Source organism: Suricata suricatta, chromosome 8, assembly GCF_006229205.1.
Source record: "Suricata suricatta isolate VVHF042 chromosome 8, meerkat_22Aug2017_6uvM2_HiC, whole genome shotgun sequence".
Lineage (NCBI taxonomy): Eukaryota > Metazoa > Chordata > Mammalia > Carnivora > Herpestidae > Suricata > Suricata suricatta.
Window position 1 is genome coordinate 132,421,171 of NC_043707.1, and position 19,638 is coordinate 132,440,808.

Here is a 19,638-nt window from a genome sequence, read left to right on the forward strand (position 1 = left end):
CCGTCAGTCAGCTGAGTGGGCCCCGATTTTGCAAGAGTGAAAAGAGAAGCCCCTTTGGATGTGACCTCACCATCCACCCATGCGGCTCGCAGACAGCCGGGCTGGGCCGCCAGGAGGACGAGCCTTGCAGGAATGTGCAGAATGTGGCTGTGTTTCCATTAGCTGCCCTTGGCCTTGATCCTGAGCCTGGCTGGGGAGTTTGAAGTGTGCTTCGGCAGATTATTAAAAATAATCATTCTTAGGTGGGGGGCAGATCTCTTCTAACCCTCCTGGCCACATCTCTCCCCTTGTTCTGATGCATGGGGAGGAGTTTGGGCAGTAAACTGTGTCTCCGGGGCTTACTTCCGAGGCCGTTTTGATGATCTCCCCGGGTGCCCATCAGATACCTCAAACCAGATGTTCTACTATTCCCTCAAAGCCACTGTGTCTAAAACAGAGCACACAAACCCGGACTCCTCCTTATAACACTGCTTCCAAACGTATCGTCCTTCCAACCTGATTTTTATATTTCTATCACCTGCCTCCTTGTCATCTCTGCCCAAAGGCTTGGATCAGTTTCCTCCCTCTTCCTCCTGACAAATGTTTACTATGTAACAGCAGTATGTTCTTTTAAGTGCTGAGCAAGGCATGGGTCCTGCTCTTTTCTCTAATGGGCAACAGAGGTATAGACATAACTAAAATACAGTGATAAGAATAGTCAAAGAGGGGCGCCTCGGTGGCTCAGTCAGTCAAGCATCCAACTCCAGCTCAGGTCATGATCTCACGATTCGTGGGCTCGAGCCCCGCGTCGGACTCTGTGCTGACAGCTCAGAGCCTGGAGCCTGCTTCTGATTCTGTGTCTCCCTCTCTCTCTGACCCTCCCCTGCTCTCACTGTCTCTCTCTGTCTTTCAAAATAAATAAGAAACATTAAAAAAAAAAAAAGGATAGTCAAAGAAATCTTGAAAAAAAAAATCAAAGGAGGATGACTCACACTTCCCAACTTCAAAACTTACCACAAAACTACAGTAATCAGGACCGCGTGGCATTGGCATAAAGCCAGATGTATAGAACAACGGGATAGAATTGAGGGTCCAGAAATAAACCCATCCATTTATGGTCAATTGATTTTTTACAAAGGTGCCTGCATAACTCAATGGGGGAAAGAATTGCCTTTTCAACAAATGGTTCTGGGACATCTGGACGGCAACACCCAAAGAAGGGAGTAGGACCCCTACTTCATATCACATATAAAAAGTCAACTCCAAATGAGTCAAAGCCCTAAATGTCAGATCTAAAACTATGCAACTGTTGGAGGTAAAAACAAGAGTGAACCTCTGTGACCTTGGAGGAAGCACTGGGTTCTTAGATGTGACGCCAACAACACCGGCAATAAAAGAAAAAACAGATAAATGAGACGTCATCAAAAATTTTAAAACTTGTGTTTCGATGGACACCGTCAAGGAATTGAATGGGAAGGATATGTGTGATTCATATGTCTCATAAAAGTCTAGTATCCAGAGTGTATAAAGACTTCAGTGGGGCACCTGGGTGGCTCAGGCAATTGACTGTTTGACTTTTGTTTCAGCTCAGGTCATGATACCGGGATTGTAGGGTCAAGCCCTGAGTTGGGCTCCAAGTTGAGTGCGGAGCCTGCTTGGGATTCTCTCTCTCCCTCTCTCTCCGCCCCTCCCCTGCTCACATGTGAGCATGCTCTCTCTTTCTCTCAAAATAAATGAAAATCTTTTGAAAAGAATTCAACAATAAAAAGACAACTCAATTTTATGGGCCCAGCAAGCTTCCGCTGTGCCACTCTGCTGGGCGACAACTCAATTTTAAAATGGGAAAAGGATTTGAATAAATATTCCTCCAAAGGAAGATATGTAAATGGCCAATAAGTGCATGAAAAAACACTAAATATCATTAATCATTAGGAAGATACTATTTAAAATCACAATGAGATACGACTTCATACCCATTAGGATGGCATCCACCAATAAATGAAATGAGGGGCACCTGGGTGGCTCAGTCAAGCGTCTGGCTTTGGCTCAGGTCATGATCTCACGGTTCATGGGTTAGAGCCCCACGTTGGGCTCTTTGCTGATGGCTAGCTCAGAGCCTGGAGCCTGCTGCAGATTCTGTATCTCCCTCTCTCTCTGATCTTCCCCTGCTCACGTTGTCTCTTTGTGTCTCTCAAAAATAAATAAAAAACATTAAAAAATTTTTTTTAAATGAAATGAAACAAACCAAGAGTTGGTAAGGATGTGGAAAAATTTTTGCATCACTGGTAGGAATGATGCAGCCACTCTGGAAAATAGTTTGGCAATTCCTCATAAAGTTAGACACAGAGTTACCATATGACCGGGCAGTTCTACTCCTAGGTTTACCCCTGAGGGAAATAAAAACATACATCCACATAAAGATTTGTCCATGAATGTTCATAGCAATATTATTCATTATAGCCCCAGAGCAGAAGCGACCCAAATGTCCAGCAGCTGATGAGTTGGTTACGTAACAGATGGCGTATCAGTACAACGGAGTATTATTCAGCCATAAAAAATAAAATTCTGATACACACACAACATAAACAAACCTTTGAAATCATGCTGAGTGAAAAGAAGCCAGGCACAAAAAGCCACATAGTGTTCAATTCCATGTATATGAAATACCTAGATTGGGCAAATCTATAGACGTAAAAAGGAGATCAGTGGTTGCCAGGGTGGGGGGTGGGGGAAGGGAGGAGGAAATGGAAGCAATTCTTAACAGTTTGATTGATTAATTAATTAATTAATTAATGATTTAGTTTTTAATGTTTTAAAATTTTAGTTTTGAGAGAGAGAGAGAGACAGAGTCCAAAGCAGGCTCCAGGCTGAACTGTCAGCACAAAGCCTGACACAGGACCCAAACTCACAAGCTATGAGATCGTGACCTGAGCCAAAGTCAGAAGCTTAACCGACTGAGCCACCCAGGCGCCCCATTATGATTTTATTTTTAAGTAATCTCTACACCCAACATGGGGCTTGATCTCACAACCCTAAAAGTCACACACTCCACCGACTGAGCTGGCCAGGCACCCCTGACTCTTCAGCTGGAAAGGGTTAATTTTATCAATAAAATAGTGTTGGTAGTGTTGTGTGGTAAGAGGTGAATAGTAAGAACGCAGGAAATGAGGGAAGAGGAAGAAATGAGGAAATTCTGAGCTTCAAGTCAGTAGCTGACTCTGATTCTCCCAACTGTGACCTTGTCCCCACTCTGTTGTCCTCACACTTAGTCTCTTCTCTCCTGACCCCCACCCCACCCACTGGTCCCATAAACTAGATTCAATCCCAAATGGTTCCTGTCATCATTTTTTTTCCTGACAACTGCTATTCATGGTCCACATCACTCCCATTTGCTATCACGCCTATGGCCTACAAAAAAAAAGTCTGACTCTCTTACTCAGCAGGGGCTCATCCTCCCTGACTTCCCCTCCTCCGACACCAGTGAGCCTTCATGCATCTTCCTCCACAAACTCCAGCTCGCTCTAACTTCCGTGCACGTGCTCAAGCAGTCTCTCCTGCCTGGACTGCCCTTCTCGGCCACCCTGTCCAGCCAATCCCACCATTTTTCACAGTCGAGATCAACTCCCATCTGCTCCATGTGGTTTTTCTCCAGCTGTTGACGACCACAAGAATCTCTGAGCACATAATAGTGTGTGCTGCTCAGGACACGCATTTTATGTTGTCTTGTGTGTTCTTTTTATGCGTACACCACACACACTTGTCTTGCTTCTCTCTGTGAGCTGCGGTCCCACTTCGTGCTCCTTCTTTCACTCTTAAAGGTCTTTTTATAAGTTTTTATTTATTTTTGAGAGACAGAGTACAAGCAGAGGAGGGGCAGAGAGAGAGGGAGACACAGAATCCAAAGCAGGCTCCCGCTCCAAGCTGTCAGCACAGAGCCCAACACGGGAACCATGAAATCATAACCTGAGCCGAAGTCAGAGGCTTAACCGACTGAGACACCCAGACGCCCCTTAACTCTTAAGTTCTTAATAACATGTGTGTCCTGTAAATGTTTAAGGGGGCAGGACCGTGACCTTCAGTTTGGTACCCCAATGCCAGCTAGTTCTTCAATCTGAAATACACATCTAACAAATAACACATAGTGTTGCTACTAAGGGGCACTTGAAGAAATCAATTGGCTGACTGTTCTGGGTGTCCTTGGAAGCCTGGACCCCAAGTACAGGTGGCTGTCGTGCTGAGGGGTTAGGCGCATGCGTTCTGGGCTTTTTGGGCTGCCTGGATTCAATCTCAACATTGCTATTGCCTGCCTGCCCATGTATGTAAGTGGCTGAACCTCTCGGAGCCTCTTCACTGGCCTATGAAATACAACAGTTCCTACCTTGTAGGTGTGTTGCACGGATTAAATGAAGTAGGGCTTGGAAAGTGCTGGAAGCTGCTAAGCACCCAGTAGATGTTAGCTATTATTATCTAATTACTGCTATTAACACCACCCATCCAGAATCCAGTTCCCTTGGCTTTTTAGATCCAGAAATGTAATCTTACTATGGAGTGATCCAATTCAGATGATACTGTTTCCCATTAACCAAATTTCACCAGAGGCCAGGAGACCAAATAGTTTATTTACAACAGGAGACAGTTTTCCGATGCTATCCACAGCACACCCTTCTCAGGAGTGAAATTCCTGGGAAGCTGTTTGGGGTTTAGAAAACAGAGGCGAAGGGTGGGGTTCTTGGGTGGAGTACATTTCCAGACTGTGAATGAACAGGGGTCCCTGATTCATCATCAGACAGTCACCGTGCCTGAGATCAAACACCCACGCCCCCCAGATAGGACATCTTGCATATTAGCCGTAAACAGGGATTACATGTGCCCTGCCTGACTCACAAAGCAGTCACTCAGTATGTACTTGGTAAATAAATGAATTCCTTGGGCAGGGCAGGTTTAGGGTCATCAAATCCCCACACTTTTCTCTCCTTCTCTAGGTTCTCCGCAAACCAACACCTTCCTCAGGCAGGATACTACCCATTGGATGACAGCTTTTAATGTTAAGTTGTGTTTTATTCTCCAGGAAAGAGACATTGTAATGAATTGGAGGAAAATACCACATTCTCATCGATAATATGTTTACTACATCCTTTAGCATCCCTTCCTTGCTTCCTATCTGTAGTCTATGTAACTGACATAATTTGCATGCTATAAACGTTAACAATGTCAGTCATAAACCCCCTGCATTCAGTGATACTTTCTCCACTGCCGGGGGCATTGGCAGCCCTAGCCCCTAGGACCCAGCTCCGAGGGCCCATCATCCTCCAGGAAGATGATTATCTTTTTGGTTTTTTTTTTCCCTTCCCTGCATGAAATGGAGTGTTGCCCCAAACAATTTCAGTCTTCAGCTCCCCAGACAACTAGGTGAATGGTGTTCAGGTCAGTAGACTTCCCTCTGGACTGAGCGTGATTCCCCTCAAAGGGCAAACCCACCTCCCCTGAGCAGTTCCCTGGAAAAGGGACCCAGGCAGGAAAAAGGAGGGAAAGCCTGCCCACCCTTATCTTTGAGGCTCTAGAGAATTCCTGCCTTGGACGGGTCCGCCCACCAGGCACCAGTGCTTGATGGGCCTTGGAGTGTGGCAAGGGGGAAGAAGCAGTCACCTCGTTTTCCCCACGCGGATGAACTTGGCAGAATTGCAGTTGCTCCCTAACCTGGCTCCATCTCATAGCCCTCGGATCAAATGCCTGATCTCTTTCCTTTCCCACCAAAGTTTTAAGAAATCAATGGGGAATGGATTCAGAATTTCAATCAAGGTTGCTTCATCTCTTACCCATCCCTCCGGGAATCTATCAAGACTTATCTTGATAACTGTTGACTTGGCTGTAGAAAGGCTCGCCACCCCATCCCCCCAATCATTTGATTCTCCTCCAACAAACCGCTCACGCTGGGTGTTCCCTTGAGGGGTTTCAGGATGGCAGGAATAACAAGGTCCCCTTCGAGAGCCCTGCAGGATCTTAGATTTAGATTGCTTGGATGAGTTTCACCAGGGTTGTACTCGGTATTTAAAGTCTTTGGACTCTCTACGTCCTGCCCTGGAACGTCTCCGCAAGTTGTAACCTGGCGTGCCTGTTCTTGGAGCCAGAAATATGACAAATATTCAGATAAGCCAGTGGAATTTAAAGCACAGGTCTGCTGCTCTGCTGGTGAAAACTTCAGGGAATGCTTTGTAATGTTAGGTGTGCCTCTCCCAACAGGGCACACGGCTCTGATCCTGAACCTGGCTCTGTACCAAGCACTCAGGAGATGCTGGATTACCGTATGGGGAACGAATTAATGAATCCTATTTCAATGTACTGTGACATCTTCATGCTTACAGGAATGTGATGGCAAGTATTTGATGTAAAGGACGTCTTTCACCTTAATTTATTTTTAAAAATTTTCATGTGTGAGGAGCTTAACATGACACAAACCTTTAATTTCAAGTTCAACTTTTGGTTCTTATGTGGTTTTGTAATGTAGTGAAGAGAGCCTGGAATTTGGAGTTAGACCCATTTCTGAAACCCAGGGCTGGCATATTCCGAAGATAATGAGGTATAATTTAAGGAGGTGCCATGATCCAATGAGGGAAATGTGACATTCCCAGCACCTGGCGGTGTCCTCCCTACTTGGCCAGACCCTTCACTGTCACGCCAAGGTTTGGGGGCTTTACAATTCTCTGGTCGAGAGTCACTCATTGGCCACTCATTTTAGAGGTCAGAGAGAGAGAAGGAGCAGCATACCTCCGCTCAGCCAGGGTCCTGCCTTATTCGCCAAGTCCCGAGTTAGCCTTCTCACACTTGGATACTTCTTAAAAATGTGTTTTTCTCCCTTAAATGTTATTTTGGATCTCACACACCAGTGTGGGGCATAGACTTCCCTCGCGAAGGCTCTAGCAGACCTGGTGTTTGTTAAATGCTTGACAGACGTCTTTAAGTGCAACAAAAACTCTCAGCAACTCATGAAGATCTCAAGGCCTCTGAAACAGACTGCCAAGAGTTTCGGGGAAATCACGGGGAAATTTGTTCACCGCATGATTAATCCTGGGTGGACTGGTCCCGGAAAAATCACATGTGGGTCTGCAGCAAGCAGCAGCCTGCAGGATTTTACAAAAGAAACTGTAACGGAGAGGCCCCAAAGTATGTGTTTTGGATGGCAGTTCAGAGCCAGGGCGGGGCCTGCCCATCGGGGATAATGCCAGATGTCCAGACGACAGAGCCTTATTGAATCCACTCAGCTCCAAAGAGACCACAACACACGGGACCAGATTACAAAACTGAACCAGATTATACACCAGAGGAGGGAAACCCAGTAGGGAGTAGGATCCTGTGAGAAGGATAATAAAATTCATCCCCATAATTACCCCCAGCCCAGCTTCCCAACAGGACCCACAATAGCGAGGCTCAATGAAGTTATTCATCCATATTCACATCGCCTCATTCATTATCCTCAGACAAAACCCCTCCTGCCCTCGCAGGCTGCTCCAAGGCAGCCCTGCAACTCAGCATCCACACACAGCCTGGGGCAGGAGGGGGACGCGGGGGTGGGAGGTGGGGGGGGATGTCTGCCTTTAACAGAAGAGTTTCTAGTACCAATGGTGCGGGTGGGTTTTTTTGTTTGTTTGTTTTTAATTTTTTTGGTCTTTTTTTGTTTGTTTTTGCATTTTGCTTTTTCATACAAAGTTGATGGATGCCTAGGTCAGGTTCACGCCTCCTGCAAGCCACTCCCTTTTGAGTACTTTTGACATTCAAAACCTGGCTAATGACAGCCAAACCCTTTCCTAGGAGGAAACGGAGGATGCTGCCGGGCTGCTGCCCGTCCTGAGCTAAACCAGGATGTGGCTCACTTTGGGGCTGGCCCACACCTTGCCCCGGGGAGCACAAAATGGTGCCCTCTGCACGCTGTCTCGCCAAAAGGGAAATGCAAGCGAAGGGTAGAGCTGTGTACACTCCGGTGGAAAGAGAAGTTCCAAAAATAGGACCTGCCACGAATAGCCCACGGCCCTGGAAAGACAGTGGCTCAGGTCTCTCTGAAGCGGACGGCCTGGCAGAGAGCCGTACACCCTGTATAATTTCCCCAGGGCTGGGTATTATTGTCTTCGCATGGAATTAGAGATGCCTAGGTGAGAGGCACCCCTCCCACGAGCCACTCCCTCCCAGAAGGATCTTCCCGGTACAGGACCTTCCTCTAGCCTCCATTTGGAAAATACAAGAGTTTACCTTTCAGCAACCTCCAACTCCAAAGATCCCCAGTTAGCGCGTAGACTCTCCAGCCAGTATTTAGTGAACAGCTACTACATGTTGGACATTGTTTTGGCCCCGGGGATCGATCGAGACTAGGGCAGAGCTCCTTTCTCGAGAGCTTATATTCTACTTGGGAAACAGATAAAAACGAAAATCCAAGAAAAAATCAAATGTGGACAGGTGTGCATGGACGCCGCCCCCACAGCGCACCAGGCGGCAAGAGGCAAGGTGAGAAGGGGATGGGAGAGTCAGAAGAGGGAAAGGGCGGGGGCGGGGGGGGGCCGCATAGCTGATGGGGCAGGTGGAGCCCCCTCCTCTCCCCCAGCAGATCTGCAGTTAAAGTCCAAGGAGACACCAACACTCACTCAGTCATTGACTTTGGCCAAGTTCAACACATGGCCCCAAACCAACTTATGGCTCAAGGCTCACAACATTCATGCACGGAGCCTTGCTACTTGGGAGCCCTGGCTTCATTCCTGATACATACATGATCTTCTCCACGGAGGCCGACCAAGGCCTCTTGCAGACAGTCCCATTGATGGGGTCCCCAGGGCGTCCAACACGGTGCACACAGGGTGTAAAACCTGGCAGCCGCCAGAGACCATCGCTGCACAGGGGAATCAACCCCCCCCCTGCCCCCCCCCCGCCCCCAGTGCTGCTGAACGTCCCTCCTGATACACGGGGCCAACTTCCTCTGGGACCATGTGCATTCCCCTCCCATCCACAGCCCCGGAGAGCCCAGCCCGGCCAGTGGAAGGCTCCTTGCTTCTATCTTTCTCCCTAGGTCTCATGAGCTGAGCAGGAGGTGAGCTGCCCTGCAGGGACCTCCCTCTCTGCTCCCCACCCCTGCTGCCTGTGGATGGGGAGGAGACAGGGGGGCTCCTCCTCGCAGCACCCTGCTCAGCCACTACTTTGGGACCTGGCACCAGCTAAGCCACCGTGTCTCCTTCTCTGGGTCCTCCAGACTGACAGGCACACACACACTCCCAGCTCCCCTCTGCTCTGTGAGCAATTTCAAATACCAGGCTAGCGGGCACACACATACTCCCAGCTCCCCTCTGCTCTCTGGGCAACTTCAAATACCAGGCCCAGGCATTCCAGCAAGTCCCAGCTCGCCGGTCCCCACCCTGCCTGGAGCCGGTCCGCTGGGTCTTACCTCCTTCTCCTGGGACGCAGAGCCACGCGCTTCCCAAAACCAAGAGCAGAACAGGCACCTTCCACATCTTCTTGGTTGACTGATCCTTTTTGGGGCCCAGCAGCGGGTGTCTGTGCCAGGGGAAGATTAAAGAGCTCTGCAGCCAGAGCCCCTCGCCCCGTGGAGCCAGCTAGTAGGGGCTGGAAGGCGGGGAGCAAAAGCCTCAGCGGCAAGCTTCCTCCCCCCACAGCAGCTGCGGAGGAGCCAACTTTGCAGTTCGAAACTTTTCGGGAGTGCAGTCAGCATTTATCTCTCCCGAGGAGGGGCGGGGAGCAGCTGGCCCTAAGGTGGTCCCCGTCCAGGGCTCCCTAGGCCCGCCCTCTGGCTCTGTTTGGCTAGCGGGAAAGATGACCTCAGGCCAGGTTTAAAGTTACAGGGCTGCAGCTGCGGGGAGGGGGGCTGCCCCACGAGCAAAGGCCCTGAGCCCCAACAGGAGGAAAAGGGGGCGCATGCAGTAAGCAATTTATGTTTTTTTAACATTTTATTGTATTAGTGTTTTTTTTAAGAGTAAGGCACAAGCCTACGTTTTTCTTGTTAGGAGAAGTAAACTCTTCCTTCTGTGGTCAGGACTTTTAGAACAAAGCATGGGATTGTTCTGGCAAATATTGAATTTGTTGGCTTTTTTAAAAACTCCCCCGGAGTGCCTCAGGGGGCTCAGTCGGTGAAGTCTGACTTTGGCTCAGGTCATGATCTCCCGGTTTGTGGGTTCGAGCCTCACCTTGGGCTCTGTGCTGACAGCCCAGAGTCTGGAGTCTGTCTTCGGATTCTGTGTGTGTGTGTGTGTGTGTGTGTGTGTGTGTGTGTGTGTGTCTGGCCCTCCCCTGCTCACTCTGTCTCTCTCTCTCTCTCTGTCTCTCAAAAATAAATAAAACATTTAAAAATTAAAAAAAAAACCCAAAAATTGTTTGTCCTCTTCTGGGTGGGCCAGAGGCGGATCGGGCTGCTAAACTGTGCCCTTGTCTGGGGGACCTGATCAGGCAGGCTCTGGGCGGCTGGCTGCCTGAGGGAGATAGTCGGGACTTTGGGGAACTCCCTGGATCTGGAAGTTTTAGGAAAAAGGTTGAGTTTGAGATCTGCTTCTCCTCACTTTAGACGTAGTGCTGTGGTGCTGCACAGATGAACAGAGGGACCGCCGTGAACCGTGACTGAGGTGTTGTGGCCCAGGAATGTCACAGGACCCACTTGATCACCAAATCTGTGTCCACTTTCAGCCGACACTCACCCCTTTCAATCTTGGAATTTGGACACTTAATCCCCACTTGACTGATTTAAGCAATCTTGCCCTGGTCTCAGGTACCGACGGTAGCAATAGGCAAACATGTGTGTTTGCCTGCGTGTGCGCATGTGTGTTACTTTATTTCTTTCTGAACTGTTGGAATTTTTAAAGAAGAAAATGTTTTAAGAAGAGGCGATGGGGAGGTGGCCTCTGCCCATTCCCAGATGTCACAAATTATATTCAACCCAAAGAACCTACAGACGAATGAATGCCCCAAAACTCCTGACTAGCATGAAAGTTGGTTATTTTCAGATCCTCATCCCAGACCCTGATTCCAAATTTATTTTGTCATAAGTATCACAAGGAAGGGGGGCTTGTTTTAAAAGCTCAGATACCTGGACTCTACCCGCAACTCCTTTCTTTTAATGTTTTTTATTTTTGAGAGAAAGTGAGACAGCGTGAGCAGGGGAGGGTCAGAGAGAGACACACAGAATCGGAAGCAGGCTCCAGGCTCTGAGCTAGCTGTCAGCACAGAGCCCAAGGCGGGGCTTTAACCCACGAACTGTGAGATCATGACCTGAGCCAAAGCCAGACACTCAACTGACTGAGCCACCCAGGCACCCCTACCCACAACTCCTTAAACCAGACCCTTTGGGAACTCACTTGGTGAGCCGGAGTAGAACTTGGTCCCTAGGTCTGGTCTCTCAAACAGTGTGCGAGAATCACCGCTGTGTTGTTAAATGCAGGTGGGCTTCTGAGGGTCTGGGCTGGGACAGAGTCCACATTTCTAAAGATCTAAGCGAGGTCTTATCCTGGGGCTACAAGATAGGAGCTGAAACCTGACCTAAAGAGAGGGAAGGGACCCTGGGTCAAGGGGTTGTAAAGGTAAAGATAAAAGGGATAGAGAAGATAATCCAACCACCTCTCCCATCTTGTTACTCGATTATTATTACTGCATTGTCAGGAATGTTTGGTCACAGACTGGATGATACATGTTTCATCTGCCGAGCCTGTTAGATGGAGAAAAGATGCAAATCCACTCTCAAGTAAGAAAGAAAGAAAGAGAGAGAAAGGAAGAAAGAAAGAGGAAGGCAAGGAGGGAGGAAGGAAAGAAGAAGCCATCTTCACTTGGAAACACAGGTGAAATGAAGCCTGTGTGGTAGGGAATGGGTTAAATGCAGCTCATTTGGAAGGGTGCTGGGGCTAGGTTACTACTCAAGGAGATGCCTCTCTCCCCACCCCACCTCCATCCCCCACCTTCCCAGGGATGTGTCTAGATTCTACAAGGTTGGTCACCTGACCTTCTGGAGGATGAGGGAGGGGGGGGAGGTAATAGGGAGGTACAGCCTGTTGGAGGCCATCCTGGGGACGGGAGAGGGCTGGACCAGGGGGGTCTATGGATGTGGTCTAGGTTCCTTTGGTTTGAGTCACTGGGAAGGGTGGGCTAGGGAAGCCAGTGAGGGAGCTTCCTCAACAATGCAGACAGCAGAGGGGAGAGGAGCTGCGGTCTCAGCATAGAGGTGGGAACCAGGGTTCACCGAGTGACTCGAGGTGAGGTTAACCACTGCCGCATAGCTCCACCCCCACTCAATTTCTGCTTGAGCACCGACCCCCAAGGCGCCCGACTGACTGATATCAGGAGTGACTTGCCTTTTTTATTTTTAATGTTTTTATTTATTTTAGAGAGAGAGAGAGAGAGACAGCATGAGCAGGGGAGGGTCAGGGAGAGAGGAAGATACAGAATCTGAAGACTCCAGGCTCTGAGCTAATTTTCAGCACAGAGCCTGATGCGGGGCTCGAACCCAGGAACCCTGAGATCATGACCTGAGCCGAAGTCAGATGCTGAACTGACTGAGCCCCCCAGGCGCCCTGTGACTTGCCTTCATATGCTAAAAATATGTGAATTGTACCTTGTGAAAAAACTCATTATAGGAGTTTCTTCTTTATGATAATGGGAGCAAATGTTACATTTCCGGAGAAAACGTGTTTTTCTTCCCCTAGAAAACAGGCTATTGACCCCTGCTCACAAAAGAATTAACTTTTACCTTTGCCGTGCTAAAAAGCATTGCCTTGTATCTAAATGCTAAAGATCCCTTCCTTCCACTTGTGATAAGAATCCGGTCATTTGCTTCAATCTCTATTGGTAAAGATTATGCCTGAGTCTTCTACCAATCTATGTTCTGGGGAATTTTTACATACTGAAGAATTTGTTATCAGGAATCGTTGTCTAAGGCAATTGCCACTTCAGTGTTGTACCCCATACATTTTTTCAATAAATAAAGCTGACTCTCGGGTCAGAGCAGAGATGCCTTCCTGGTGAGCAGAAAGAAGTTGAGGCGCTCTCGCTCCCTTTCACTGAGACCGTCCATCCTTCAGGGAGCCCTGGACCTGCTGGAGTTGGACTCAGGCACCACATGAGGGGAAGAAGGAAACAGGTAGAGTTCATGCCAGAAGATCCCTCCAGTCTCTGAAATAGCCAGTGCTCCCGAAACAGTGACTGGTAAGATCACAGTGACATTGACTCTGTTCATCAAGAACCCTAGCGCTGTGTCATTTAATCTTCAGAATAACCCTTGAATTGAGAACGCTGATAATCCCCATTTTGTATATAAGGAACATGTTTCCAAAGGGGTCTCCAGAACAAGCGTGCATCAGATTTGTGGGAGGACTGGATGGTTAAAATTAAGTCACTGAGGGGCAGGGCACTCCTGGGGGGCTCAGTCCGGTAAGTGGCTGACTTTGGCTCAAGTCATGATCTCACAGTTCATGGGTTCAGGCTCTGCATCAGGCTCTGGGCTGACAGATCAGAGTTTGGAGCCTGCTTCAGATTCTGTCTCCCTCTCTCTCTTTCTGCCTCTCCCCTACTTGTGCTCTGTCTGTCTGTCTCTCTCTCAAAACTAAATAAGCATTAAAAAATTAAAAAAAAAAAAAGCACTGAGTGGCTCCTGGCTGGTTCAGTCTGTGGATTGGTAGAATGTGAGACTCTTGATCTCGGGGTCCTGAGTTCGAGCTCTACACTGGATGTAAAGCTTACTTTAAAAAAATTAGGCTGAAAAGGGAAGAGGAAAGGGGAAGGGGGGTGATGGTCATGGAGGGGGGCACTTGTGGGGAAGAGCACTGGGTATTATATGGAAACCAACTTGGCAATAAACTAGTATTAAAAAAAATTAAAGTTTAAGTCACTGATCTGGGCCCCACTCCTGAATCTCTAATTGTAGGTCAAGAGTGGGTCCCAATAATTTGCATCTCTAATGAATTGTCTGGCGACGCTGCTGGCCCTGGGGCCCCACTTTGAGAATCGCAGGTTTAGAGACCACGCACATAGTCCAGGGGCTTCCAAAATGAGTGGGGGAACCGCCGTCCCTCTATTGCAGGACCGGAGCCTCTACATAGTGCTGCGTCTTGCTTAAGGCTTAGAGGTCTGCACCTTGCTTTTAAGGAGCAGATCCCCCCACCAGAGGGTGGGGGCCCACACCGCAGAAGGAGAAGGTGGAGAGTTGGAGCACCCAACACGAGGCCCTGCAGCATGAGGGATGCTGGAGAATGGATGCCAGGGCCTCTCCTGCTCCCTGCGTTCTCAGGGCCTTTGCAGACAGGCCCGGGCACACCTCTCAGGCATCTCCTCTTGCTTCTCAACATGCCCCGCTCCAGGGCCGGGACACCGCCTCACATGGTAGCTGATGTCAAAGGCCCCTCTGTTATTCAGGAAGAAATCAGGCACTTAGGTGTAGGAGCGGGGTCAAGACATATTCAGCAGGAAGGGGATGAGGCTGGGGGTGGGGATGGCCAGTGGGGCGCGGTGTGGGGCTGAAGGAACTCACAGCAGCTCAGTTTGCTGGAATGTGCACCAGTGTTTTAGAGTCAAAATTCAGCTCCACGGTGGCCTTTCGGCAGCAAAACTCACAGTTTCTGCTTCTTTAAAATGGGCATGTTATTCCTACTTTGTTTTTTTTTAATGTTTTATTTATTTTTGATACAGAGAGAGACAGAGCATGAGAGGGGGAGGGGTAGAGAAAGAAGGAGACACAGAACCGGAAGCAGGCTCCAGGTTCTGAGCTAGCTGTCAACACAGAGCCTGACGCAGGGCTCGAACCCACCAACGTGAGATCTGACCTGAGCCGAAGTCGGAGGCTTAACGGACTGAGCCACCCAGGTGCCCCTATTCCTACTTTGGAAGGGTATATGCACACCCAGGTGTGTACCTCCTTGGATTGCTGTGATGGCTCTTTCTGCCAGGCCTGGTTCTCAGCCTCTTGAGTCCTCCAGTGCCCACCTGTGCCCACCTGTGCCCACCTGAACACTCGACCAGACCCTACATCAGAGGTTTTTAAACGGGCCCAATGGAACTGGTTCCTTCCCACCATAGGACACCCAGCTGGACCAGAACCTGAGGGCCTGGCATCAGCTTGTTCTCTGTTAGGTCCAACCCTCATTTTGGGCCTTATTCCTAAAAGCTCTCCCGGATCCCTGTCCAGCTTCCCGGGCCCGAGGACCCCTCTGGGAAGTAAGATTGTCCCCCCACTTCAGCCCAGGGGGTAGCGTTCTGCACCAGGACCCCACCTGGAGGCTGGATCCTGCCATCCACCAATGGTGGGGAGCTGGCTTGGATTCCTGTTTGCTAGAGCATCACCCCACACCCCCAGGGCCTCCCCGGGGCTGACTGCCCCTTCCTCCTGTCAGAGTCAAACTCACACCCTATTTCAGTGAGGTGCACACAATTTTGCTTATGGACCCCCAAGAAGAGTTTTGAGAAACTAGGTACCAATCATTTTTTAAAAATGTTTATTATTTATTTTTGAGAGATAATTGAGAGAGAGAGAGAGAGAGAGAGAGTATGAGCAGAGGAGGGGCAGACAGAGAGAGAGACAGAGAGCTTGCCTCAGGCAGGCTCCATATTGTCAGCACAGAGCCCCATCCAGAGCTCAGTCCCACCAACCATGAGATTATGACCTGAGCCAAATTCAAGAGTCCGATGCCTAACTGACTAAGCTACTTCGATGCCCCAATTTACCAATCATTTTTACCCATAGAATTAAATAAGTATCTGTTTAGTGGGAGGTAGAATATACTAAACACTTCATGAAAAGAAATAAGGTGAAGACTGACTGTAATTGGGAAAAATACTCGTGATATGTTTTTTTAAATGTTTTTTTAATTTATTTTTGAGAGAGAGCGAGACAGCATGAGCAGGGGAGGGTCAGAATGAGAGGGAGACACAAAATCTGAAGACAGGCCCCAGGCTCCGAGCTGTCAGCACAGAGTCCAACGCAGGGCTCGAACTCAAGAACCATGAGATCATGACCTGAGCTGAAGTCGGACGCTCAACCGACTGAGCTACCCAGGCTCATAATATGTTTTGATGATGTGAATGGAATAAGTACTGACATGAAAAGATTACCTAAAAATATTATCTATGAATTTTAATCCATCCATTTTGACATTTTTTGATAGCAGAGCCAGAAAACTTTCCAGTTACGCTTAAAAGAATCCGCATCACTAATGGATTTTTAAAATTTTATTTTTATTTTTGTATGTAAGTATTATGTAAACTGTGTGCCCAACAGGGACTTGAATTTATGACCCTAAGATTAAGAATCACATGCTCTACTGACTGCATAATTATATATATAATAGAGTACACTTGTAAGGATGCAGGTCTGATTCGGGTTTCCCCTCAGACCTTGAAGGCCAGCTAACACCATTAACATTTCTGGGGGCTGGCCTAAAGATAGAGGTTAGGACTTGTCACGCCCTACCTGAGGGTTCTGGGTCCACTCTAATTGGTTAAAGCTACTGTCAATGATGTGATGCTATAATGATTGGACCTTTGTACCTGTGTCACAATTTCCTGTAACTCCCCCTTCCCAAACTCATAAAAGGCCCTGCCCAGCTGTGTTCGGGGGCTCGCTCCGCGGGGATCCACTGTGTTGTTGGAGTCTGATTCGTAATAAAGCCCTTTGCTTTTGCATGCGTGCTTCGGCCTCCCTGGCGGTCTCTGGTTTTTGGGGGCGATATTAAAATCTGGGTACAACATATGGGGGCTCTCCTGGGATATCCCCCCCCACAGAGCTCCTGGGACCCCGACACATTGGGCCTAATCGCCGGCGAGTGAGTGCGCTCATTTTCTTGTCAGTCTGTGTCTCAGTCTTTCTTGTTTGTCTGGTCAGTTCTTTGTGTGCGCGGGGCCTAGGCAGCAGGTGGCCAAAACGACCTCAGCAGGGTCCCAAAGGGGCGAGGCGGACGCGCCGTGGAAGCTCGGGACCGTGGGAGCCAGGAGACGTCTTGGACCCACAGAGGAAAGAGACAGCGGGTTGGAGTAGTCCTGCAGCACCAAGGGTGGAATTCGGGTCCGGGGTGAGGTCTGAATTCCACATCAAGCGTCGTTACCTGTTTACATTGGCGGAGATACGAGTGGCAAGTGTGGCATCTGTTGGAGACACAGGTGTAGGTAGGGCACTCACTCGCGTTTGTGTAAGGTTTGAGAGAGGGTTCCAGTCCCGCAGCGCTTGCAGGGACCCCAGAGAATGGGAAAAGACTGGGTCCTCTTGTTCATCTGTTAGGAATCCTGCTAGTGGCAGCAGTAAGGTTTCGTTTTTGTTGGAGACACTTGTGTACGTTTCTCTGGGCGTTCGGTTGTCCAAGTATGATTTTTGCTGTGACTACATTTAGGGATTTTCTTATGGAAATTTGGGGTCTTTTCCCTACATAATTTTCTTTGGAAAGCGCGCACAAAGACCATCATCTTACTTTCATTTTATCCTCCCCTGGCCAGGAGGACTAATTTTTGTGTTCTGTGGCTTAATTCTGTCTTTTGTGCTGTTTTATTTTGTTGGAACTCAGGTCATGGGAAAGTCCACTTCAAAACTTCTAGACCTGGGTCTGCTTCACTTCAAGGAAGTTAGGGTTCAAGCTCACAATTCATCAGTGGATGTTGAAACGGGAAAGATGACTATGTTCTGCACATCTACATGGCCTGCTTTCGAGTCCAGATGGCCCCCTGAGGGTTCTTTTCACCTTCCGATCATAGAAGCAATAGAAGAAAGAGTTTATCAACGTATGGGGGGCCATCCGGGTCAGATCCCACACATTGCTGTCTGGAAGGATCTGGTCACTAACCCACCCATTTGGGTGAAACCCTTTCTCTCTTCAGCATCTTCTCAGATGCAGGTGACTCAAACCCCAGAAGAAGAAAAGCCGAGGCGAATTATGGCCTCACCCTCAGCACCCCCTTACCCGGTTTTACAGGGAGGAGCAGATGAGGATCTCTTCTTTCCCCCTCCACCTTACCGACCTTCCCCAGTTCCCTCTGACCCTGCTCCTCATGTCCCATTGCCTCCACAGCCATCTTCCTCTGCTCCATCCCCTCCCGTTGACGGAGGCCCAGCATATGGGACCCGTGGCCGAAGGGGCACCACCCCAGAAGTAGACTCCACGATGTTCCCCTTGCGAGCCACGGGACCTAGAGACGAGGCAGGAAATCAGCCTCATCATTATTGGCCTTTTGCCTCCTCTGACCTTTACAATTGGAGATCTCAAAACCCCCCTTTTTCAGAGAACCCCAAAGGCCTCATTGGATTATTAGGAACTGTACTCTTTACTCACCAACCCACTTGGGATGATTGTCAGCAATTATTACAGGTTCTGTTTACAACTGAGGAGCGAGAACGGATCCTGCTGGAAGCACGAAATCTCGTTCCTGGCCCGACAGGGGAGCCCACCATGAACCCCGCTGACATCGATGCTGGATTTCCCCTTGTCCGCCCCAATTGGGATTATAACACAGGAGAAGGTAAGGGGAGCCTCAAGGTCTATCGCCAGGTTCTATTGGCAGGTCTCAAAGCGGCTGCTAGGAGGCCCACCACTTTGACCAGGCTATAGGATTTAAGGCAGGAGGCAAATGAAAGTCCTGCCGCTTTTCTAGAACAGGTGATGGAAGCCTTCAGGCAGTTCACCCCGTTCGATCCAGAGCATGCAGATCATAAGTCGACCATGGCGATGGCTTTCATTAACCAGGCTGCACCTGACATTAAGAGGAAGTTACAAAAAGTCGAGCGCCTCGGAGAAAAGACTCTCCGAGATCTAGTAGAGATCGCAGAAAGAGTGTACAATAACAGGGACAGTGCTGAGGAAAAACAAGTCAAGGCAGAGAAAAGACAAAAGAGGGATTTGGCCAAAGTGCTGCTGGCCATGACTATGAACCCAAAGGACTGTCAGCACCAATTAAAAGAGATTGGTAGGGGAGAAAAGTTGCATAACCCTTCAAATTATCGAGGAAGGCCATGCCAGTTTTGTGGAAAGGAAGGGCACATGCTTAGGGATTGTCCAAAAGGAAGAAACCGGTGCACCTTTTGTAAGGAGGAAGGGCACCGCTTTGAGGACTGTCCCGGGAGGAAAACACGCCTAACGTGTTATTTGTTGGGGAAGATAGTGACTAGCGGTGACGGGATTCAGAACCCCTCCCTGAACCCAGGGTAGCTCTTAAGGTGGAGGGAAAAGCAACTTCTTCATGGACAATGGGGCTCAACACTCGGTAAGCGATCTTGGGTCCAAGGTGCCACTGGGACCAAACAGTAATACTGAAGGGGACGCTGCCTCTCTGTGTTCCTCTGCCTTGTAGAAGGGAGGGCTTCTCCCTCCCTCATTTCCCAGGTTAACAGCTAAAAGTTTAAAACTGAAAACTCTCCTTCTCTTGCTCTCCTTTCCCCCATTCTTCTGTACCACCTGGGTGGGGAAGGGCCGGCCTGCATAACTGACTCAGGCCATTAAAGGGTAGCCCCCCTTCTTGAGCTTCTGGAATACTCTAGAGGAGGTTTAGCCCACATCCACTGGGTGGGGAGAGGCCAATCTGCATAAACTGCCAGAGGCCACAGGTTCCCCTCCCTCCACCTTAGGTGAGAGGAAACAAATGACTGCAGAAGTCAGACTTTTTGCATCAAATTTCCAGGTCAAAATTAACTAGGGAACAAAGTGTCTCATATGGCTC

The 19,638-nt window shown here is 48.9% G+C and overlaps 1 protein-coding gene across 2 annotated transcripts in view; it reads right to left on the minus strand.

Moving 5' to 3' along the window:
- The window catches only part of PDPN (podoplanin), a 24,560-nt gene extending 14,898 nt beyond the window's left edge, over positions 1–9,662 (minus strand). For both annotated transcript variants that reach the window (XM_029947953.1, XM_029947952.1), the window contains exon 1: positions 9,401–9,662. In XM_029947953.1, coding sequence (XP_029803813.1) covers positions 9,401–9,467 — 67 coding nt within the window. In that variant the 5' untranslated portion in view covers positions 9,468–9,662. The remainder of the gene's footprint in view (positions 1–9,400) is intronic.
- Positions 9,663–19,638: the final 9,976 nt, after the last annotated feature.